The 25,574-nt window shown below is 34.8% G+C and overlaps 2 protein-coding genes across 5 annotated transcripts; both read left to right on the forward strand.

Moving 5' to 3' along the window:
- The first annotated feature begins 542 nt into the window (after positions 1-542).
- Positions 543-2,059, forward strand: LOC122315245 (non-specific lipid transfer protein GPI-anchored 5-like). Its single transcript, XM_043131060.1, has 3 exons — positions 543-1,001; positions 1,220-1,348; positions 1,722-2,059. The coding sequence occupies exons 1-3, from the start codon at positions 674-676 to the stop codon at positions 1,868-1,870; spliced, it is 606 nt and encodes a 201-aa protein (XP_042986994.1). The 5' UTR covers positions 543-673; the 3' UTR covers positions 1,871-2,059.
- A 19,514-nt stretch (positions 2,060-21,573) lies between these two features.
- LOC122316710 (F-box/kelch-repeat protein SKIP30) lies at positions 21,574-25,328 on the forward strand. Of its 4 annotated transcripts, none has more exons than XM_043133442.1 (3): positions 21,574-21,831; positions 22,500-22,601; positions 24,027-25,328. In XM_043133442.1, exons 2-3 carry the CDS (start codon positions 22,595-22,597, stop codon positions 25,130-25,132), a joined length of 1,113 nt encoding a protein of 370 aa, XP_042989376.1. In that variant the 5' UTR covers positions 21,574-21,831; positions 22,500-22,594; the 3' UTR covers positions 25,133-25,328. The 4 variants fall into 4 exon arrangements, with proteins under 4 accessions (XP_042989376.1, XP_042989377.1, XP_042989380.1 ...); XM_043133443.1 differs by having other exon boundaries at positions 21,574-21,758; XM_043133446.1 differs by lacking the exon at positions 22,500-22,601 and having other exon boundaries at positions 21,574-21,758.
- Positions 25,329-25,574: the final 246 nt, after the last annotated feature.

Genomic DNA, 25,574 nt, shown 5'->3' on the forward strand with positions numbered 1-25,574 from the left:
AAAGTTGAATAAAATATTGTTAGAATATTATTTTTTATTATTATTATTATTTTGAGATTTGAAAAAATTGAATTATTTATTATATTTTGTGTAGAAATTTAAAAAAATTGTAATAATGAGATGAAACACTCTCTAAATCCAAACGTTGGAGCAATGCATAACTTTTCCTCTAAAAAATAGCACTGGACATAGCATTGGCACCGGATATATATCAGTTCTTTCCCTCGTATACACTGCTGATAAAAAACTGTCCTTTGCAATAAAAAATAAAGAAATTATCATAAAGAGAGAGAGAACGCCATGTTTGATTCAAGAGTTAGCTGGTGGCTGTTTGATTATATTGTGGGTCTATCAAGATGATTGAAGTTAAGGTAATCCAAAAGAACGTTCCAAAGAATTGCATTTTTTATTTCATTAATGTCTAGAAACGGTTTGGTCATCACAACCACCCCTGGATTAGTAAAAGTTGGCCAACAAAATACACCAATTCGTTTGGCCCCTCCACAAAGCTTTCCCATATAAACCTCGTATCCCTTCTCTTCTTTTCTCCCTCAAACTCGAAACCGAAACAAGCATCATCTCACTACCCTTAATATTGCTCACGGAAATAATCCATTTCTGATAGTTACGTACATGTTCTGGCAGCCTAAAGTTGCAACATAACATTGAATGCATGGCTTCTAAAGGGTTGGAAATGGGTCTAGTCCTGTTCCTAATTGTTAATGTGGCCATGCCGTGGAGTGGAGCCATGGCGCAGTCAAGTTGCTCAAATGTGCTCACGAATCTAGCCCCATGCCTGAATTACATAACAGGAAACTCTTCCACCCCATCATCTTCTTGCTGCTCACAGCTCTCTATTGTTGTTCAGTCATCACCACAGTGCCTTTGCTCTGTCCTCAATGGCGGTGCTTCCGCGATGGGTATTAACATAAATCGGACACTCGCTCTGTCATTACCAGGTGCTTGTAACGTGAAAACTCCTCCCATCAGTCGGTGTCAAGGTAATAACATGCACTTATAAGGCTAACATACATTAAATAGACATTTTCTTTTTGCTGAAATTAATACATGTCGGTCGTTGTCCTTGTTTCGATTGCATATCTTTGTACTCGAAATACTTGCGTCTTTCTTGTTAATCCTTGCATGTTTTCATTTGGTCGTCTGGCCTTGTATATTGTGTCTCTCTGATAGTTTAACAACTTATTATGCTGTGGTAAAGGAGCTACAAGTGGACCAACAACTTCAGGAACTCCGCCAGTAAGTTCTCGAGGGAGTAGTACTGTTCCTTCGGGTTCTTCCAATCAAACACCTGAAGGTGCTACCCCTCCAGCATCGGATATTCCTTCAGGTATATATGCTAACATAATTTAACGCTCTCTCTCGCATGTAAGCCAGATTTAGACTGAACATAGAATATTTAATTAAATAGAGGTAAACTACAGAACATGACTCGAATTTGGGACCTAAATCTTGATATTATGTTAAATCACTACTTTTTTTTATTAAAAAAAAAAGAATTAATTAATCAGATGAGAAACAGCATATTCTAACATATATATATATAAAGTGTGATAAACTGAGACAAACAGCATTCTCATATATGATCAATTTTACATTGAAAGAGTGTAAAAACAAGTAAGATGTAGTACCTAATGATATCCTTTAATTTCTTTTAATTTTTAGACAAGCAGCTTTTGATGCCAATTCTTGGTTAAATGCAGGGTCAGGGTCAGGCCCGTCAGGGTCAGAAAGGATTCCATCGCTAGACGGGGGAATATCTGATGGAAGCAGCATTAAAGCGCCTCTTCATTTAATGCTCTTCCTGCTCTTCATTGTGTCTTGTGTTTCCAACAATATTATCACATTCTGAAGCAGTTTTGCCTTGAGTCTTCTAGCTATATCGGAAGAGTAGTACTGCCTGTTCTTGTCTTCAAATTATGATTCTTTGGCCCCTTCTTTTATGCTGTTGAAGATGGAGTTACTTGTATTGTTAGAATTGCAGGAGTGTGCTTGATTTTTTTTTTTTTTTTTTTTTTTTTTTTTGCTATTTAATTCAAGAGGAGAGTGACAATAACTTTGTTGTCTATTTTTTTTTTTTTTTAACTAACTAGATATCAACCATGCAGCAAGAAAAATCATAGCAAAAAATTGATAGAAAAACAAGTTATTCCCAAAAAAAAAAAAAAATTACTGAAAAGAATGATGGGGTTGGAAATCATATGCACAGCCCCCCCTCCCCCCCCCCCCCCCCCCCCCAAAATTCATTATTAACAGCTGGAATGATTGTCATAAACTCAGGCCAATTAAGCGTTGAAGGGCAAAGACATATAGACATATCTGCAGGAAATATTCATATGACAATAGTCCAATGTTTTTTACATTTCAGAGACAGTTCAAGAGAAAAATGAGATGCCTCATCATGATTTTCATTGGATCGATATACCTGCAATTCTGTCACCCTAATTCTGACGGCCGAAGGGGAGAAGCGATGAACTGAAGTTGTTTTGAGTTGATTATGATTTTAAGGTTTGGTCGTGAGCTATGGGCTAGGCCACCGCGTGAAGCCCATATGGGTTAGACTCTGTGACGTTGTTCTTTATGTTTTGTTATAGGTTATGTTTGTGCTAGTCAAGTGTCTTAAGTCACGTTTAATAATGTCTGTACTTTTTTTGCTCTTTACATACATGAGACCGGGCGATATCACTTCTTTCCACGACTAACTCTAAAGTCTAAACTTTAAGACTCCGGCCCTAGACTTTTCTAGAGAGAACCTTCTCTCTAAAAACCCACCCAAATCAAAAACTTTCTTAGAGGGGAGAGTTTCGGCTCCTTCATCCCTCCCTCTCTCCTCACAGCTGTTGTTTATTTTTTAATTTCAGTCTTTGTTTTTCTATTCATTATTTTTTTTTCCATAGGCCAGCCGTCGCCACCAACTCCACCACAGGCTTTCGCAACCGCTGATCTTTCAAATTGCCTTAGGTTTTGTCAAAATGAGTGGTGCGAGCTCCTCACGCACGGGTCAAAGCACAAGCGTGGATCCCACCGCCATCACACAGGAGGCTTCTTCTACTGCCACGCAGGGCGTTTTGGGGTTTTAGCGACTTCGGCACTTTCAGGATCGACGGTCTAGCACTCTGCTAGAGTGGCGCGTGTCCCGCCACTATAGCCTCCATGTGCAATCTATTTTCAATTTTTCTATGTATTTCAGTTTTTTGTAATTTTGTTTTTGTTCGGTTGTTTGTGTTAGGTTAAAAAAAAATAAGCTATTGAACTTTTATCCATACAAGAGAACCCTCTCCTCCTTTGAAGGATGGGGGTGGGATACCCTCTCCTCCTTTAGAGGATGGGAGATGGTTATTATCCTAGACAAATCGAGATGGACATCTCTGCTTTTATAGAATCTTATATCTCCTAAGATTTTGTCAGTAGAGAGTTTATAAAAGTTAAGATAATACCCGTCACAAAAAGATTTGTGTGCAGGAAAATCCCTCACAGATGAATAGTTTGGCTTATAATCTGGCTATTTTCCTATATTTATCAGTTACATATGTAACTTCACGTTTCATGAAGGAAATGAAGTCTATTTCCTATAAAAAGAAAAAGAAAAAGAATAAAAAAAAAAGAGGTGTCTTAAGTAAGTCCAAAGGCCAAGAGGCCCATTTCCTTTATTGTCTGAGTTTGAGTCATTAACTGAAAGTATTCTAGAAGGGGAGTCAAGTTATTATACCTATGTTGTTAGGCCCTACTTGAGGGCAATGTCTTGTATTCATTGGTTATGCTGAATCTTTATGAGAACTTTTATTTCCTCTTCTTCTTCTTTCTCTCCTCTCTGTTCATAGAGGCCCTCACAATCCAAGTGAGCAATATCTATATACAGTCTATACAAATTCAAATCAAAATATCACTATTAAATATCAGATTATTACAATTTGTATTACAGAGTGATCCCAAGTGACCATCTCTCAAATAGCATTCAACCATGGCAAAAGGCACCCGCCTTAACTAGCTACAAGATGGACTCACTTTGTTGAAGAAGTCAACCGATTCCCAGCTCAAGAACCTACAAACGGAAATGTTGGCCTTAAAAAGACAATTAGATTCAGTCATGCAGCAGCTAATTACTATTACTTTGGAACTACAATAAAGAAACAACACTAACTCGCATGAAGAGTCCTACTCAGATAATCGAGGTCATCAATCTAAACAGGGAAGTTATGGATTAGAGCATCATCCCTGGTAGGTAAGGATTGACTTCCCTTCCTTTCATGGAGATGATCCAAATGGTTGGTTGTATAAAAACTAACCATTACTTTGCATATCACAATACACTATGCCAACACAAGTTGTGATTGGATTCATTCTATATAAAGGGTCAAGCTCTTGTTTGTTTCCAAGATTTGGAAGAATCAGTGGCCATTCAGGACTGGGAGGATTTTATCCAAGCTTTTTGGTGAGATTTGGACCATCCTCTTATGATGATCATATGGAATCTTTAACAAGACCAAAGCAAACTAGGTTGGTGGTGGAATACAAGACCAGTTTTGAAAGGTTGTCCAATAGCTTAAGTGGGCTATCCGAAGGATATAAGCTAAGTTGTTTTCTAAGTGAGTTAAAAGAGGAGATAAGATTGCCAATTCATAATTTGGCAAAAATTCAAGAGGAGAATGTGGGGATAAATAAAAAAGATGTGAGAGGTTTGAGTCACAACCACCAAATAGTTTTCACCATAACCCTAAAGCCATTGTCCCTATCCAAAAAATCAAACGCCAACAAACAAAATAGATGAGGAATAACGAGCTTTGCTACTACTATAATTCCAAGTGGAATTTGGGACATAATGTTGAAATCAACCCAAGTATGCACCGTTTTCTCTCTTGGTTTTATTAGGCACCAACTGCAGCCACCAACCATCTACCCATCCACCGTATTCTTTGTGGCAGCAAATATTGACCAAGAGAGCTCTTGATCAAGCTGCACCGAAAGAGGACTTGAAAATGAATGTGTCTTGTCCCCCATGGTTCTCCTATAAAAGGAGATAAATTCTGAAGATGAAGATCCATCCTCACTGAGGTGAGAGATCGAGCAGAGGGCTGAGCGCGAAAATGGGTTCTGGGGAAACCCAGAACGGAGGCCATTTGAGAGAGATAGAGAGATGTTGTGAGTGTTTGTAAAATTGTACAAACATATTCAAAAATTGAATTTCTGCTTCAGTGGACGTAGGCAAGTTGCCGAACCACTTAAATACTGTCTCTATCTATTGTGGGTGTGATTTCTGGGCAGCTTGAGGCACAACAAATGGTATCAGAGCTTCAGTTCGTGCTACCCAGAAAATTACAGTTGATCAAAATCAACTTTTGATCACACCACAATGTTCCCCTCATCAAGACAGATCCGTAGCAGCAAACGGCATCGAAAACGGAGGTCGGAGTAGCCCTTACACGCCCCTGGAAGTCGGAGAGTGCGATGCACGCGCCTCAGTCGCACTGAAGGAGGAAGACGCGTGAGGGACACGCGTCCACGCGCCCTCATGCGCGGCTGGGGGTTGAAGACGCGTGCAAGGCACGCGCCCCCACGCGCACTCAGAGGACTCTGGCGCGTGTTGTCCACGCGCCTCAGACGCCCTACTGCGGCGCGTGTAAAACACGCGCCAGACGATCTAGACCGTCCGTTTTTCAAATCTTTGTTGGGCTAGATCTAAGCCATTCGGAGTCCAATTTGAACGATCAAATAGTGCTTTCCAACTATTTGGATCATTCCGGACTCATCCATACGGTGGAAATGTCGAGATTCGCCATCGGTACTGTCGATCTGAACTGTCGATGTGTTGCAGATCATTTTGGGCTAGATCTACGCTAGTTGGAGTCTAATTGTGATGATCAAATGGTGCTGACAAACTATTTGGATCATTTTGAACTCATCTGTACGGTGGGAATGTGGAGATTCGCCATCGGTACTGTCGATCTGAACTGTCGAGGTGTTGCAGATCATTTTGGGCTAGATCTACGCCGATTGGAGTTCAATTGTGATGATCAAATAGTGCTGACAAACTATTTGGATCATTTCAAACTCATCTGTACGGTGGGAATGTGGAGATTCGCCATCGGTACTATCGATCTGAACTGTCAAGGTGTTGCAGATCATTTTGGGCTAGATCTACGCCAGTTGGAGTTCAATTGTGATGATCAAATAGCACTGACAAACTATTTGGATCATTCCGAACTCATCTGTATCGTGGGAATGTGGAGGTTCGCCATTGGTACTGTCGATCTGAACTGTCGAGGTGTTGCAAATCATTTTGGGCTAGAACTACGCCAGTTGGAGTTCCTTCGCGATGATCAAATAGTGATGACAAACTATTTGGATCATTCTGGACTCATTTGTACGGTGGAAATGTTGAGATTCGCCATCGGTACATTCGATCTGAACCGTCCACGTGTTGCAGATCAGTTTTGGCTTGATCGTAGCTAGTTGGAGTCGTGACGGACTCATTTGCTGTGGGCTTGATCGTAGCCAATTGGAGTCGAGATAGGCTCAGTTCGTTTGGGCTTGATTTAAGACAGTTGAGATCATGAAATTTGATGGAGCAAATTTCAGATCATTGGACGATGCTGATTAACTTGTTATATCAGCAGGTTTTGGCAGTCATACAATTCATGGAGCATATTGTTATTAAGAGAAGAACCGCATCGGATCTCATTGTGGCTTTCTTTGAAAAGCCAGTTGCAAATAACAAAGTGCAGATGAAACTTTGGTGTGGTAGTGTGGATACGTACAGTCTAAGGAGGTTCTGTCTAGGAGATTGGAAATTTTAAGTGTGTCCATTGTGACCCTCCAATCTTTCCTGGGAACTGACTTAGTGAGGTACTATTCATTTTTACGGTAAATTCATTAAAGCAATGTCAGGAAGTAAGGCTTCAAATCTTGTCAGATTTGAGGTGGAGAAACGGTTCAATTTCAGATAAGGTAGAAGATACTATTGTTGCCCAATAGCATTTGGCGTTGTGGTCAAAAGTTTGGGAGGTCATGAGAATGGCTATGAGTAATTCTGCAAAGAGGTCGAAGTTGAAGTTTCTCAATGTAAGAGATCTTATCCTAGATGAGGAGGTGCGCAGAAGAGATTCTGGCAAGATCTCGAGTTGTTGGTCCTGAATGTTGATAATAAAGATAAAGGCAAGTCAAGATCTGGACAACAGATGACTCGCTAGATTTTGTGGCAAGACATACCACAAGAGACTGCTAAAATCAAGAGAAAGTTGTGAATGATGCTGTGAATATGGTGACTGAAGAAATACATGGCGTTGCATTTCTTGCAGTGCACAATGCTGTTAAAGACAGCTTGAAGGCAGCAGTCATTCAGTAGTGTTTTCTCAAAGGCGTTGAAGGGCAAATCAATCCCTGAAGTCAACAGTGATACTAGCGACTGGTGAAATGGCTAGTACAAGGAGTAGTTTCGGCAAGTGGCTCTAAATCAGTAAATGGAGATACTGGTATTGATGCTAATGTTGTGTCTCTCTCCATGAAAAAAAGAGACATGTATATCCTCATGGCATGCCGCTAATTTCCAGAGTTGTCATGATAGATGATGTGTTAATGTTAGCAGGTCCACAAGTTTGCACACAAGCATTGGTTTGGCATTAATGCAGAGTGTGTGGTGGAAATTCATGTCGATGGCTGATGAACTTCCAGGAGAGCCAAACGTGGAAGTTACACCATAGTTTTCAGCAAGGTTATTTTCGACATGGGCCGAAGTGAAATGCTTGGAATTGGTTTATTCTGAGTGGATATGATTTTATGGTGAATCATGATAGCGGGAGCTATGAAAATCTTCATTGAGGTGGAGATTGTTGCTATTGTTGCTCAATAGCATTTGGCATTGGAAGGTCATGAAGGATTAATTGGTCTTGGCTCGGGTTAATTGTCGTGTGAATTAGATGAGAAAGTAAAAGGAACCCAGTTTTACTTTTCTAAAGAAATCTCCCTAGACCACGACATGAAGTACAGGTGTGAGAGATGGGAACAAAACGTCAGATGTTCTAAGGATATCTACACCTAAAGAACTGCCAAGATAATCAGACCTCCATGGTGGTTACTACCTTAAAATGTATCCTGCTGAATGAAGGTAGTGAACTACGGTATGAAGAAAAATCTTGCAAGAAGGGAGATTATGCAAGTCAGAGACTGCACACAAGATGGGCACATGCGACTGAAGATAGCAGCAGGATGAAGGGTCAGTCACCCGGATCAGAGATGGAGACCTTAGCAACAGGTTCTCTGATATGTGTCAAGGTCTGTGCGAGACCATTGATTCCCAGTGCAGTGGGAGATGTGTTGCCCTATGTAGATGTGTTGATTAAGGGCACTGTACGTGATGAACTAAAGTTATGCATCACTTTAGTTAGTCTTCTAAGTTGAAGACATGAGCTGTAAAATTGTAAAGATGATAAGGGATCATGCTGGAGATAGAGCTCGGCATGTTGAGAACCAGTCTCCAAGTTGGAGATTGGTGTAATTGTAGGATTGTGGAGCCTGGTTTGAAAGCTGTAAAGGCACCAGGCAGATTGTTCGCTCGGATGTGGCTAGAGCGAAGCTCAGTTTGCTCAAGGTATACATGAGTGCGGACTCATGGACTCGAGCAAAAGAAAGAATCCTAGAGAGTTGAGATTGTGCAGTTAGACACTTGTAAATCTCCTCTGAAGAAAATCCCTTGCAAGCTCCGTGGATGTAGACGATGCTAATGCATTTGAAGATGCATTTGGAGAAGCATCTGGACATCCATTTGAAGACGTACCTGCAGATGCATTTGATAGCGGATCTCTCATGGCTGACAAGTATTCTAATGAAGGAGTGTAATCATTTGAAGAATGAATCAATTTGCAAGTAGCCTGGTATGGCACACTTGGGTGGAGGGGGTGATTGTTGAAATCAACCCAAGTGTGCACCGTTTTCTCTCTTGGTTTTATTAGGCACCAACTGCAGCCACCAACCATCTACCCATCCACCGTATTCTTTGTGGCAGCAAATATTGACCAAGAGAGCTCTTGATCAAGCTGCACCGAAAGAGGACTTGAAAATACATGTGTCTTGTCCCCCATGGTTCTCCTATAAAAGGAGATGAATTCTGAAGATGAAGATCCATCCTCACTGAGGTGAGAGATCAGGCAGAGGGCTGAGCGCGAAAATGGGTTATGGGGAAACCCAGAACGAAGGCCATTTGAGAGAGATAGAGAGATGTTGTGAGTGTTTGTAAAATTGTACAAACATATTCAAAAATCGAATTTCCGCTTCAGTGGACGTAGGCAAGTTGCCGAACTACTTAAATACTGTCTCTATCTATTGTGGGTGTGATTTCTGGGCGACTTGAGGCACAACACATAAGTGTTAGTAGCCTAAATTGTTTTTATTGAAGAAGTGAAGGAAGAACCTACTAAAACTGTGAAGATAGAAGAGGTGAATGATTATGAGGAGATTCTGGATTTTGTCACTAATTTAGACCAACCAGAAAGATCACTACATGCATTGATTGGGTCATTAAATCCAAAAACTATGAGAGTGAAAGGTAGGGTGGGAAATCAAGAGGTGGCTTATATGGGACATGTGATATTAGTTGAGGGAGTAAAAGCTTACCTTGACAAGCTGACAACTATAACTGAGTGGCCTTTCCCTACTTCATTAAAATCATTGAGGGGATTTCTTGGTTTAACTAGGTACTACCAAAGGTTTATTAAAGGGTATGGGAGTATTGTGACCCCTTTCATTCAGTTACTGAAAAAGAATCAGTTTATTTGGAATGAAGAAGCCAAAGAAGCTTTTCAAATTTTGAAGAAAGCAGTAAATTAGCCCCCTGTATTGGCCCTACCAGATTTCTCACTTTCCTTTGTAATAGAATGTGATGTTTCAGAGGGAGCTATTGGGGCTATTTTAATGCGGAAAATAAGCCTGTAGCTTTTTACAGGTAGACTTTAAAGGGTAGAATCAAAGTTTTGAATTTCATTCTAGTTGAGGTATTGAAACATAATATTTCACTACCAGTCTGCTTCGATGTACCGTTTCAAATTTATTATTATATGGATAAATTATATATGTATGTGTGTGTGGAAATAACATCAATACAAGTCTTAACATGCTTCACCAACGAGATCATATGGGAATATAGGCCACTTAGCATTACTTATTGTTGGGGCAGTAGTGTAAATCATTCATAATTAAGTCTCAATCCAATGGATTTTATTTTTTACTAAGTTGAAGCCTGACTACAATAGATAGATAAATATAACTTGCATTATTAATTATCCTAATTTAGTTAGTATGATTTAAAAGATTACTATGCATTGTTGTTTTTAGGAGAAAAAGAAAATTCAATAGCTAATCAATAATGCCAAGAAATCTACAAAGCAATGAAAATATATTAAGAGCACAAGATGACAAAATTTATAACTTTTTTTCACAAAAATAAAAATGAAAGAAAATGTGTTTAAACAAAGAAAATAAGAGAAATGAATGATTTTTAAAAGTGGATGGCAGGGGCAGCGTGTGTGCAGCGCAGTATAGATTGGGAGCAATTCTCAAGACCAATGCAAACTTTGCAATTAAAAGTTTAAACCCCTTTTGATAAGGAATAAACAGAAGATCCAACTATTAAGAGCTATGGAAGTTGAACTGTAGCATTAAATGACTATAAGTATTTCGAATCAAAATGCTTGTTTCGCTAAAACACCGAAATTCAGTTGGAACGGGTGGGAAAATACCAAAACAGTCATAATTTGATCTGAAACAAAACAATCCATTACATTGTACCAGTTATTGTTCCGACACAAAAAATTCCAGTCATTCTAGCCAGAATCGAAAAAAAATTATAACTTTTGGTAGAATCCTAAAATTATCAACCTACGAGAAGGAACTTTATGCACTAGCGAAGGCAGTGTAAAAATGGAGGCCCTATTTGTTGGACAATCCTTTTGTGGTTAAAACAGACTACTAGAGTTTCAAATATTAGCTTGAACAAAAAGTTGGGACTCCAATGCAATAGAAATGGACTTCTAAACTACTAGGGTGTGATATGTTGGTTGAATATAAGAAGGGGCTTGAGAACAAGATAAAAGATGCCTTGTCCAAGAAATCTGAAATGGAGGATTAGAAAACACAAGCCACAATTGTTGTCTTTTTCTTGCTTGCACTTAATTGGATGGAAGAGATAAAAGATAAGTACAGCCAAGGCCCTAAGATTCAGGACTTATTTGAAAAGTTTAAAATGTGGAAGAGCTATCCCAGAATTATATAGTTAGAGATGGATTAGTTTTTAACAAATAAAGGCTAGTGGTGGTAAATAATGGTGCCTTTAAGTAAAAGCTGTTGCATTTAAGTCCCATGGGGGACACTCAAGGTATGATAAGACACTCCACAAACTCATAATAGACTTTTTATTAGAAATGAATGAAGATTGATGTGAAGCTACTTATCAAAAACTGTAAGATCTGCCAGTATCAAAGTTGATTAGACTAAACCCAATGGCTTGCTACAACCACTCCTTATCCCTTCTCAGCCATGGACCCATATTTCTATGGACTTTACAAAAGATTTACCCCATTCACAAGGATTTAACAGCTTATGGGTTGTTGTAGACATGCATACTAAGTACAAACATTTCATTCCTATCATGCATTCCTATACTGCCAAAACTATAGCATAGTTGTTCACCAAACATGTGCTAATTCGAGATGCCTAACTCTATTGTTTTTTTATAGCGTCAACATATTTACAAGCCACTTTTGGCAGGAGTTATTTAGAATGCAAGGAGTGCAATTATCCTTTAGCATTGCCTACCATCTATAATCAAATTGGCAGTATGAACAAGTGTGTGGAAAATTTTTTGAAATGTTCTATAGGAGACAAGCCACGAAATTGGTCTTACTCAATGCCCTTGGCTAAGTAGTGTTACAATACCACCCAACACTTGTTTACCCGAATGACCCCATTTCAAGCCTTGTATAGCTACCCTCTTAAGCTACTTAGCTATGTACCAAGGTTATCAAAGGTGGAGACCGTGGATGAGGCCTTGCAGTCACAAGATTATATGATCAAGATTCTCAAACATAGCATACAAAGAGCTCAGAAAAAATATTCCGACTTAAAAAGGAAAGAACAACAATTTCAAGTTGGAAATCTGGTCTACCTTCGCCTGCAACCTTACAGGAAACTTAACATAGCCCATCGCAAATTCTTAAAGCTTATTCCTTGGTTCTTTGGGTCATTCTCGATCATCCAAAGGGTTGGATCCATAGCCTACAAGCTTTAACTCCCTCTTGTGACAGCTATTCACCTAGTGTTTCACATGTCGTAGTTAAAGAAGAAGTTGGGTCAGAGACTGTTCCTTCCAACATTGCCACCCATCAACACTGACAAGGTCCTAAAGTCTGAACCAGAGAGGGTTTTGGACCATTGTGTTCAACGATTCAAAAACTAGCCCCTTATACAGTTCTTGATCTAGTGGCAATGATAATGTGCCGACAACACCACATGGGAGCCATGTGAGCATATGAGAGCCTCCTACCCGCACTTTGTGGGCAAGGTTGGTTTGAAAGGAGGAGTTTTGTCAGACTTCTGAAAGTAGAAGGGGAGAAGTGATGAATTGAAAGTGTTTGATAGTGATAGACTTGCATGTATCCAAGGGGGGGCCATAGCCCTCCCAAAAGTTTTTGAAAAATCAAAATATGCACTAATTTTTAATCATAATTTTATAAATATAGAAAATAGCCCCCAAAAAAAAATTTATAATCTCCATATGCTCTGCAAAATTTTATAAAATTTCAATATACTTATAAATGTCTCTCCAGTTTTTTTTCCTATAATCTCATAATTTTATATAATTTCTATATATTATTTATTTTCAAGAGTGTGGTCTCACCAAAATTAAATCAAAACTAAGTTTAGGAGAAATAATAAACTTATTGATATTGATTCCAAAATGTTTTGTTATACAATATCAGGCTTTTTAATATAGAATCGAAAGTAAAATTACAACAAAAATTATTTAAAGTTGGTGATCTATATGAAAAATAGTTGAGAGGTTTTATCCTCTAGACTTTATTGAGCAAGAAAAAACTTATTTAAGGTCTGTACTACATTATTATATGCTTAATGTGACAAGAAAATATCTAGAGTTTATATGACACTTAATAAACTAACTTACATACTAGAATAAAAGATGACATTTTCAAAAATCATTCGATAGTTTATATGAAGCAAATAAATTTTAAATATTTTATTATAAAAATAATAATGAATGAATATTATTTCAAAAAATGTTATCACCAAAAATCTGAAACATATATTAAGATATTGTATTTTTATAATTTTATTTCTATGTGTAAATTGCAAGTTATCAAAATCTAATTTTATATATGTATGCTTTTATGATTTTTGAATTTTAATGTATCATACATTAGAAAATTTGATCACTTTTCAAGAAAATTGATGGTTCCATCACTGCTGTTTGAGTAGATTATGACCTAAGGTTTGGTCATGGGCTATGGGCTAGGCCATATCATGAGGCCCATATGGGTTGGGCTGTCTAATATGTTTTATTATGGGTTATGTAACTTATGTTTGTGTTAGTTCAATGTCTTAAGTAAGTCCAAAGGTTGAGAAGCCCATTTCCTTCCAAAGGTTGAGAAGCCCGTTTCGTTTATTGTCTGATTTTTACGGGTTTGTTTGGATAGTAGAAGGTTTTGATAAAATTTTACTATTATTTATTATTTTATCATTACTTTTCACATATTTTTTTATTATTTTTTATAATTATTCACTATTATTTAATATTTTATTATTACTTTTTCACTACTATCCATAAAATATTTGAGATCGTCTCACTATTAGGGGCATAAAAAAAATCCAGAAAACCAGTCCAGTTCAGAACCGGTTTCCGTAATGGGAAAACCAATCTAGCTCGGAACCAGTTTCTGTAATGGAAAAACCAACCAAAACCAATTCGATTCCGGTTCTAGGCCTTTTAGGACCGGATCGGACTGGTTCAATTTAATATATATTTTAAAATATTTTTTTAAATATTATATAAAATATTTTTTTATATTATATATAATTTTTATACATAATATAAATTATAATTATATATAATATAATATTATTATAATTTATAAAATAAAAGTTTAATCTTAAACATTAAAATTTAATTGATCGTATACTTTAAACATAAAATATATATATTAATAACATTTTATCATAACAACCACTTAGATTGAGAAAAACAATACTTAAAAATAAAATTGATAAATAATAAATTAATTTAAAATTAAACTGAAATTATAAAACTTTAAATAGAAATTAATAAATCACACCAATATTTTTTTATCACTTAAAATTAGTTTAAAATTGAAAAAAAAAATCCTAAATATCAAAAGATCTGAATTTATATACCAAAATTGTAAATAAGATCACTAAAATATTATTTATCAAAAAAAAAGAAAATCACTCACATTTTCTTAATGTAGTACTATCTGGTAGTCTATACAAATAGCATTACACTATTACTATATACTATTGACTAATAATATAATATATAGTAATAGTATAATATATCATATATGTATGATAGTATAGTTACTATTATAATTTTGGCCTTTTAATTTAGACTTTTAAACTTATTTTATTTCATAGCAGATTTTTTTTTTATTGCAGATTTTTTTTTTCAATTTGTGTAGTAGTTATATTTAGAGTTTTACTACATATAAGCATAATTGCGCACTAATTTATGTACCAATACTGATTTATTTATACTTAAAATTTAAATTAACACTGTTTTCAATAAAATTTACTTTTTGACCAATCACATTATATTGGTACATAAATTAATGCACAATTATGCTTGTAACTATATTTTTCTTTATATTTATAGGCTTAACAGATATTTTTTAGTAAAGCATATTTTTGTAAAGCAGATTTTTTATAATAAAACATATATTTTTTTAGTAAAGCATATTTTAGAATAAAAGTATAAAACATATTTTTTTAGAACAGTTTTTTATTGTTATTATTTTTATGAACAGATTTTTGTTTTACAAATTTGCATTTTATTAAAACCAGGTCGGAACAAGTAAAACTGTACATATTGGTTAAGGGGTAATCAGTACGTAATCAATTTTTACAAATATAAAATTTGTACATATCAATTCGATCTTAAATTTTATTTAAAACTAATTGCACCCTTATTCACTATCCAAACGCAGCCCGAGTCATTCAGCAGAACGTATTCGAGAAGGGGAATCAACTTGTCACGCATGAAGTGTTAAACCTACATGTGGGCAGCAACCTCATGTATTCGTTGGTTATGTTGAATCTTTATGAAAACTGTTATTTCCTCGTCTCCTTGTTTCTCTCGTCTCTATTAATGGAGGTCCTCAACCACTAATTGAGCAATATCCATTTACGGTCCATACAATTCCTAGTCAAAATATCACTATTAAATATCAAAGTGTTACAAATTCCCAAACTCAAACGCATCAAAAACTGTTGGCAATTATTTCGAATAAAAAATGTTAGAACTTCACACTATTCTTGGAACTGCCAAAACAGCCATAAACGAAATCTTGAGATTTACAGCACACATGAGATGTTTCTAAAGGATTCATGAGATGATGCTTAAAGTGTTGCACCGATGCCATCATCAGCACTTCTCATGCTCTAAAATGAGGTGGAAGTGTTGGAGTGGGTTTACAAATATTCTTGTGACTGTTGTGAAAATAGATTCGTGATGCGATATTTAATTATGTGCATCTTCCTGAACATCAATTGGATTGACAGTTCATGGCGGACAGAAGGAACATTCATTCACCTTCTGATCTTCTTCAAACTGACTTCTTTCACTCCAATCTTATCACTTTGCATCTTTCTAATCCTCCATGACCATGTTACTCTTCTTCGAATATTTTATCCGTACCTTTTGGACAACCAACCCAAAAAATAAGAAAGAAAGAAGAAAAGGTGCGGCCAATCATGACAGTCATGGCAACAGTGATGCTCCACCGAAACATCTAGAGATCAGATTATATTATTCCATTCCATCAACATAAAATATGCAGCAAAATAGAAAAACCAGATCAGCAAGCAACCTTATTGAGAGAAGTTTGACCCGCAATAATTCAAACAGGTTATGGGTCTTATTCTTTAATAACGTTTTGGTGGTCTTTTAGTTTCATTTAGGTACGTATTTGATTCAAAGTACTACTGCTAGCTAGCTGTGAAGTCCAGTTTCTAGTCACATAGAGAGAGAGATACCATCTTCCACACAGCCCCGCCAATCTCGTTCTATATATGGCTCATTAATTGGCCAAAAATCATGGAAAGTCCCTGATCATGATCATAAGTCAGATGTCGTCGTTGTCGTGGGGAGCAAGCTATTCTTCTTGCATCGAATGAAGATTTTTGTCCTCCTTCATCAACATATAATAATGTTGTTATCACCTGTGTTGATCAAGTGTATCGCGGTATATCTTTAAAAACTACCATAAATTATTTAAATATATTTTTTCTACTGCTGAATTTTAAGGGGATTGGAATTGAGTCCGTCTACTATGCCGCCACATTCGGTTCAACCAGCGGGTTTTTTTTTTTCTTTTTTTAATTATTAAGTAAAAAAAATACATAGATATATTTAAAATTATTTTCTTAATCACTAAGTAAAAAATATATATATATATGCTCAGCAGTCAACCCCAACAACAAAGGAGACTTTTTCCATTAAAATTTGCTTAATAATTAAACAAGTTCGAAATTAGCTCAATAATTAAATAAGTCGAATAGATTGTATGAATATCATAAAATATTTTTAAAAAATAGTAAAATTTATTATTAAAAAATTAATTTTTTTATATGAATTTAATATTGAGTTTCGTTATATACAATCACTTTTATATATTTTTTATATATTTTAATAATGTGACTGGTCAAAATAGTTATTTTATATTAACAAAATTACGTAACAAATCATATTAATAAAATATATAAAGAATATATAAAAATAATTACACATAAAATTTTTATTTAATATTTATTATTTTTTTTAAAAAATTAAATAATTTTTGGTAGATTGAAAATATCTTTTCTTTTAAGACTTTGCTAGATACAGTCGGTAAATGCAGTCGGCTATTCGGAATAAATAAAAAAATATATAAAAATATTTTTTTTTATGGTTGTATAGAATGAATAAAAAAAAGTTATATAAATAATTTTTTTTTCATATAAGTCTCATATTAATTCATTTTCTTTAAAGTAACTGCACGTCAATTATATTTATCGACTGCACAAATTATTTCTCTTTCTTTTAATTTAATAAGTAGGTGAAGGAAAGGTCTTATCAAATATGGGCTAATAAATGTGGAGCAGTCGAGGATGTAGTACGAGACGAGGGGGGTTGTTCCTAAAAATAAAAATAAAAAATTATTTTTTGATTTCTTTTTTATTATACTTTTAAATTTTTTAAAATAAATTCACAATATTATTTAAAAATATTTATTTAATTATTAAATAAAAAAATTATCAAGATAGTTGGGACCAGCTGTAAGTGAGAATAACATTTCTGATAAATGAGATTTAGGCTAAGTTTAGATAAAAAAAAATATTTTTAATTTATTATATTATTTTTAAATTTTTATATAAAATATAATAAATTAATTAATTTTTTTAAATTTTAAAATAATAATATTAAAAATATTTCTTTTAATTTTAATTTTTATCTAAAATCATTTAAGTGTCCAAATCTCATTCTAATTATCTCATTCTAAACAAAATAGGGTGGGCGTGTTATACGTTCTGAGGTGAGAGATGTTGGTGCTAATTTGTCCATGGTAGAAAGAGGGAGATGAGACGTGTCACCCAAACAAGTGACACTTCCATTTAATACGGGGGACAGAAACGTACATATCTATCTACCCCCCAATTCAAACCTATAACACACGACCATTCAAATTCTCTGTTCATCATCACTTCATTACACTTTTGAATCTTTTGTTTAGGGAGGAAACCAGATTAACAAGGTTAGATACAGTTGTAACGTATAAATTACGCACAGTTTTTTTAAATTTAAAAAAAAAAAACGAAATTTGTTATTAAAAATATAATTTTTTCTTATGAATAATAAATTCTTTTAAAAGGAATTCATGAAATTTACACACTTCACTGCTATAAATATTATTTTTTTTTAATTTTTTTAATAACTATACAAATAAAATGTATAATATGAAGTGTTTTATTTCGTAGTTCCTTCTCTTTTTCTCTTGATCGCTCAAAATATTCTCTAACCTTTTGACCTCCTATAAGTGGAAAGATAAATGTAACATTAAATATTCATATAAAGTTTACACTACTAAAATTTAAAATCGATAATAATATTAATTATTGTATAACTCAAATAATGCACCTATCTCTTCCAAATAGCCAGCTATATCATCTGATTTCGAGGGAGGAGATGTATTTGACACTGTTTTCTTGCCATATTCTTGCAACTTTATCGATTGATTACATGTTCAAGTTCGCATATTATTGTCCCAAATTATAAAAGAATAAGGGTGCTGCTATAATTATAAAAAGATTATATAAAAATAATTTTATAGATTGATGTGACTTTATATAATCTATTATATTTATTTTATAATAAAAATAACTTTACAATCTGACAAATTACATCATTCCACATAAGTTTGTAAGATTATTTTTATATAATCTATATATGGCTAAAGTATTTTTCAAAAAATAATGTCAGATATAGTTTTATGATATTCAAATTTCTTGCACATTTTCTTTGGAAAAAGTAAGGTTTACTATTAAAAGTGAATGTTTTCATACATATCTTAGATTTATTAACGCTTTTAAGAAAGATTACGTCAAATTTGTACACTCTAAAACTATATAAATAATTTTTCCAAATATTAGAAAGTCATTTTTTGAGTGCATTTACTTCCATTATTATTGTTTTTCGCCCCAAATCCTTCCTTGGCATATCATACATGCACACCGCCCTACAAAGGAGACAAGATCACCGGTAGATGGCCAGAGACAGCTATTCTAAAGTCACATGGAACAACATTAATCAACTATAATTTATAAAAACACATCCTAGGCAGCTAATTCATCAATTAGGCAAAGGATGTGAGCCGGTGTGACAGTCCAATTACAAATCACCTAATACTTATAATAAAATAAAATAATAGAAATCACCTAATAAAAATAATATGATATGTATATTTAAAACCAACTATTCATACAAAGTTTGCAATGAATCGCGAGAAAATAATCACCTTGAATTAATGGTGATTATTATACATAAAGTAATATTTTTTATTTTTGAACGGAAACTGTCATCATTTATTAAGTAGATAAATTTATATTTATCACCGGATACATGCATGAATATCCCATATCAACAATTACTTCATAAACTAATTAATATATTTAGAGCTCCATCAATATATTATTTTTTTGTGATTGATCTGATCTTTACTATTGTTGATACTCTTTAATATAAATGTCTAAGAGGCAACACTCTATGTAAATAGAAACTCAACTTCACTCTTTATAAAAAAAAATGACTCAATCTCTACAGAATAACATTCAAGACATAAATTTTTCTTTTTTTTAACTAAACAATAAGGAAAGCTATAAGATAGATGTAAAAAATGATGGATTACAGTTTGAAACAATTCCAGTAAACTTGAAATCTACAACGGCGCGTGAAGGCATCATGCTTGTTGTTTATTTTCAGCTATAAAAGTTAAATTTGAAAGATCTAATAATATTAATTTCAGTGATTTGACACATGTGATAAGAATAATTATCAGGAAGGGTGGCACATGAAAACCATATTTGGCTGTGGGTAGTATCCTCTGAACAATTTGTGACCTATAAATCTTCTTATTTTACGTATGTTTCTTAAGAGTTAATATAAAACTGTAGATGTGTCTGTTTTAGTCTTGAAGGAAACGAAAAAGAAATTAGAAAAAGAGAAGTAGTATAATAGACAAAATGAGTACGTGGAGAAAATAGGAAATGTGAGGGAGAAGGAGAAGCCATATCTTCGGCGAAACTCACGTCTAGAGGGCTTTTAGAGAGATAAAGTCTGCTTAGGCTTTTTTTGTAATATTCCTTATTTTAAACTTTATATTTTTAATTATTTTTATTAATATTACACGTGTTAAAAAATATCACATGTCAACTGATATTGATTTAAAATGCATTTAATAAATATGACTGAAAAGGATGGAATAGAATTTCTCGTATACCAAATGTTGTGGGTGGAAAAATTAATTTATTTTCAGTACACCATGTTATTATAAAAAAAAAAAACAATTATCAAAAATCAAGGAAAATTGAAATGTCAACAATCACACGTAAAATACCCAAAATGCCATTGCAGCGAAACAATAACAAGGGAATTGGGAATATCCAAAATGCCGATTCCATGTTCAGGAAAGCAGTATCCGCATGTTGTTTAGAAAATTGAAAAGAAACCCAAAATAATAAATTATTTAATCTTATAAAAAAATATTTAATGAAATTATATATATATATATATTAGCAGAAATGCTATTGTTATCTAGAGTTGGGTCACGATTGGATCTAGATAATTGTTTTTTTACTTAACGATTAAGAAAAGTTTTTTTTAATGATATTATGATTTTATTTTTTTAAATAAAATTTAAAAATAAAAAAATATTTATTTTTAATCTTGTCAGCAGCCATTTCGTGCTAGCACATAGTTGTGTATATATATATATATGGGTTTTGCTACACAACCTCCCAACACCCTAATATCCCATATTTTTTATAATTTTTATTATTTTATTTTTTATCAAATATTTATTATATAAATAATGAATAAAATAATTAAATTAATTTAAAAAGAATAAATTCAAAAAAAATATTAAAAAATTAAAAAAAGATAAGATGTTGGGATATTGGGAGGTTGTGTAGATTTTTTCTATATATATATAAATCATAGATCGACATGACGTAGCACATTGAAAACTTATAAATTTTCTTTTTATAATTTGTTTTAGACCTAATACTTCTTCATTTTTTATCTTTAAAGTTTAAACGGTAAAGATTTTACACTTAATATTTATATTACTAAAATTGAAATATTATATCAGTAAATTATAAAAAGTTGTCATTTGTGTTATTAATTATCTTACATTGCTTGTTTTCTTATATTTATTAATAATTGGAGGTAATTTTGAGGAATAAAAAATTAAAGAGTAATGTTATATATAGTCATAGAATTTATTATTAAAAAATAATTTTTTTAAAAAATTTTATGTAAAGTTATTTTGACGTATTTTTTGTGAATATTATTAATATGATTGTCTGTATGTTAAAAAAATTAACATAATCAGTCATATTAATAAAGTATATAAAAATACAAAAAAAAATGGGTATATTTACATAATTCTAAATATAATTTTTTAAAATAAAATATCAACGGTTCAAAATGTATTTTTTAAAGTTAGGAATAAAAAAAGAAATCGAATTCTAATTCGCATTCTTATAAAGCTCAGAGAAAGTACACGTTACCTTGGGCACAAGTAGTCATAAAAACATCGTTCTGGTAACAGTGTTGTTTTCGTAAAGCTGCGAAAGTCATCCCCTTAGGCAAAGCTAATCCTACGCTACCCTCTTTCTCTTATTTTCCCTGTGTAGAAATTTAAAGCTCCAGACCGCAAATCTTTGGTTCTTCACCGGGTCTTGGCTTTGAGGTGACGACGACTTCTCTTCCTGTATTTATCCGAAGGGATATTTAAAACAGTTAGTCATTAAGCATAATTTACGGTAAATCGCTTCGAATTTCGGTTTAACTTTGAAATTATTGAATACCCGTTATTTCTGAGGTTGAATTCCTAGTGGGTGTTGTTTTGAAGCCGAACAATTGTAGTCTTTGTTCGGTTTGAGGATGCTTTGTTTTCAGGCTGAAAGTGCCGATTTGATTTTCGTTATGCTGCTTTATATTTCTATCTTATATTGTTTGTACATGAATTGGCCTATGAATTAGCGGAAGAGTGCTTGGTTGTGATTGTAGGATTTGATTTACCATATGCAGAAAAACCAATGTTTGTAGCTGTATTGCCTTCACGGGTACGGGATTTTATGCTACATAAGCAGAAACGAATGTGGGTTTTACTTGAAAAGGACTTTGTTGAAATCTTACTGTTTTAGGCGCGGATCATATTTCAATGGAGAAAGTTGTTTTTCTCCAATCAAAGTTTTGGGTTAGTCTTGTAAGGTCGTTAAACTTCTTTGAATTTCTGAATGATGGAGATATGCTATTATAGATCTCATATTTTTAAATGTGCGTTTAGTAAATTATACTTTTAAAAATTTAGCTTAAAGAATTCAATTTGTGTACATGGTGCGTTCCCTCACCCAAATTCTCAGTTCATTTGCCGACTTCCTATTTCTTTTTTGATAATTCTGTTTGGGCTCTTTGTATTCCCTACCAGAGTGAAGCTGACGTCCTATTTCTAGCAATTGGATTCTGGACCTGGTGTTGGGCATAGGCATAGTTTTCAAAACGGGAATCATCCAGTGATCTGCAATGGATGGTATTGCATATAGGGCTTGTGATATCATTTTTTTGGGTTAATTGCATTTCCCCTCCATGAACTGGCACCTCATCCTCACTTACACCTATGAACTTTCAAATGCTTAGTTTTAAACCCAAGGTTATTATTTATTTTATTTTTATACATATTTCTGTCCAAATTAATGGTAGTTTTCAATTTGGGGGGGGGGGGGGGAACTGATGCTCAAACTACAAAATGAGATCCGAGTTGCACTGAGTCAAGGTATATGGATGTAAGGAAGGATGAACTGGTTGTTCACGGGGAAAAATGTTATTAGGCTTTTATCCTTTTTTTTAAAAAAAAAAAATTGTGAGTGCATTATATCATAATGTAAACTCCTTTTTTCCCTATCTTCATGCTTTTGTTTAAATTGTTTCCATGAAACTAGTCACAAATTTGTGATAGCCCTTTGAGACCATTACTATCTTTAGGTGGTGCCCTCAGTGGCCTCCTCCTCTTCATCAGGCCTCACATGTCAGCCACACACATGAATTTTATTACTTTTCAAACTAGAAATATTTCAGAAAGCAACAACTATTCCCTTTTCCAATTGTTATGAGGACTCCCTCAGGTCAGTTGCTAGTTGTTGTTGGCGGCTGAACAAATGAGAATTGAAACCCTATTAGTTGTATGACCCCTGAACTGACCTAAGTCTTCTAGCCACACAAACCGAGCCAACACCATAGCCTGTAGGTCAGTTGGTTGATTTTAGATTGTGATTGAACTCTTGGAGAGGCTAATCTATGCCATAAGAGGCTGTGAAGGAGGATGGGCTAGTGGAAATGGAGAAGAAAGAGGCATGGACAGGTGGTAAAGGAGAGGACGAGACTCGAGATACTCCATGGCCTTTGTTCTTTGAAGGAGAGAGGCTCTGTTTTGTGGTGGAGAGGGTTTTGTTTTTTTTTTTTTTTTGGGGGGGGGGGGGGGGGGGGGGGTTTGCATTTAGATTACAAATGATGAGAAACTGTAATTTCAAACTGACACCTGTCCCAATGGGTTTAAGAAGTCAAAGTATAGGTGTTTTTCATCATGGTATTTGACTTTTCAGATCAGGTTGGCCTTTCAGGGAGTTTGCTTGCCATTGATTGTTGCATGGCCTTTCCCCCTTCATAATTATATATTTGTGGGCAATGGAATTGGAAAGACTCCTCTTCTTCACACAGTTATAGATCAGCCTAGAAAAAACATTGCCATTGTCAGTTGTGATGCCTGCAGCCTCCAACTAATAGAAGTTTCATGATGGTTTTGTTTGTGCCTTCTAATGCACTGTAAATCTTTGAAAGACATATACAGTGATTTCAATTTCATTAATATTCATTTGAACGTTGGTTTGTTGTTATTGCCTTAATTCATTGGCAATGGCTTTGTTCTCTTTCATCCGAATCCTCTATTTTGATGTTTCAGATTGCATGTCTCAATGCTGCTCAAGTACAGTGGAGAATCATAAGAAAAGGGATGAAAAAGTGATTATTATGTCTGGGCTGATTGAAGGTCTTCCCGACGCCGTTGCTCTTAGGTGCCTTGCACGGGTCCCTTTTTACCTGCATCCTAAGTTGGAGCTTGTTTCTCGATCCTGGCAAGCTGCAATTCGCAGCTCTGAACTATTTAAAGCTCGACAGGAGGTTGGTGCAACTGAGGATCTATTATGTGTGTGCGCTTTTGACCCAGAAAATTTATGGCAGCTTTTTGACCCTCTTCACGACCTTTGGATTACACTCCCAGTCCTCCCCTCCAAAATTAGGCACCTTGCCCACTTTGGTGCTGTCTCCACTGCAGGAAAGCTGTTTGTGCTTGGTGGTGGCAGTGATGCTGTTGACCCGTTGACTGGTGACCAAGATGGGAGCTTTGCTACCAATGAGGTATGGTCATATGATCTTGTAACTCGGCAGTGGTCTCCTCGTGCATCTATGCTTGTACCCCGTGTTATGTTTGCATGCTGCGTTCTGGATGGAAAAATAGTTGTTGCAGGTGGTTTTACCAACTGCCGAAAATCAATTTCTCAGGCAGAAATGTATGATCCAGAGAAGGATGTGTGGATTCCAATACCTGATCTCCACTGCACCCATAATTCAGCCTGTTCCGGGGTAGTGATGGGAGGAAAGGTGCACGTCTTGCACAAAGGCTTGTCCACAGTGCAAGTCTTGGATAATGCGGGGCATGAGTGGACGGTTGAGGATTCTGGCTGGCTTCAGGGTCCAATGGCAATTGTTAAGGGTGCACTGTATGTGATGAGTCATGGAATTATTTTCAAACAGGAGGGAAACGTGAGTAAGGTGGTGGTTTCAGCGTCTGAGTTCCGGAGGAGAATTGGGTTTGCAATGATTGGGCTAGGAGATGAGCTTTATGTTATAGGGGGTGTTCTTGGCCCTGACCAATGGAACTGGGACATTGAACCAATGTCTGATGTTGATGTTCTGACGTTGGGGATTGAGAGACCAACTTGGCGTCGGGCTGCTCCGATGACAAGATGCCGTGGAACCATTTTTGGGTGTACACATCTAAGAATTTAGTTCTATAAATTGTTCTGCCGTTTCTTGTGAAAATTATGCTCTTGCTGTGAATTCAGACCCCTCCCCTTTTAGAAACAATGAATGAGCTATCTTTGCTGTACCTCGTTTCATTTGTAAGCCTCCATAGCCTTCTTGGCCTTGGTTTTTTGTTGCTGCTTTGTAGTTTCCAGAGGAAGCAAAGTTTTAAGTTTCATTCCTTTGAATGGCCTGAATTTTTCGTTTCGAACTTTCGATGTAGTAATCAGTATACTTCACCCACTTGTTTCGTTTCACCGTAAATACCCCTGTTGCGGGTAATTTCGCAATTTTTTTTTTTTTTAAAATCTGATGGTATTTTTGTAAATTCCGAATTCGGTCGCCATCACTGTCGTCATTTTGAATTTAAATTGTATTTCTGGAATTTTTTTAATCTATAGGGACTACCCCTCCTAGATTGTTTACA

Source organism: Carya illinoinensis, chromosome 7, assembly GCF_018687715.1.
Source record: "Carya illinoinensis cultivar Pawnee chromosome 7, C.illinoinensisPawnee_v1, whole genome shotgun sequence".
Lineage (NCBI taxonomy): Eukaryota > Viridiplantae > Streptophyta > Magnoliopsida > Fagales > Juglandaceae > Carya > Carya illinoinensis.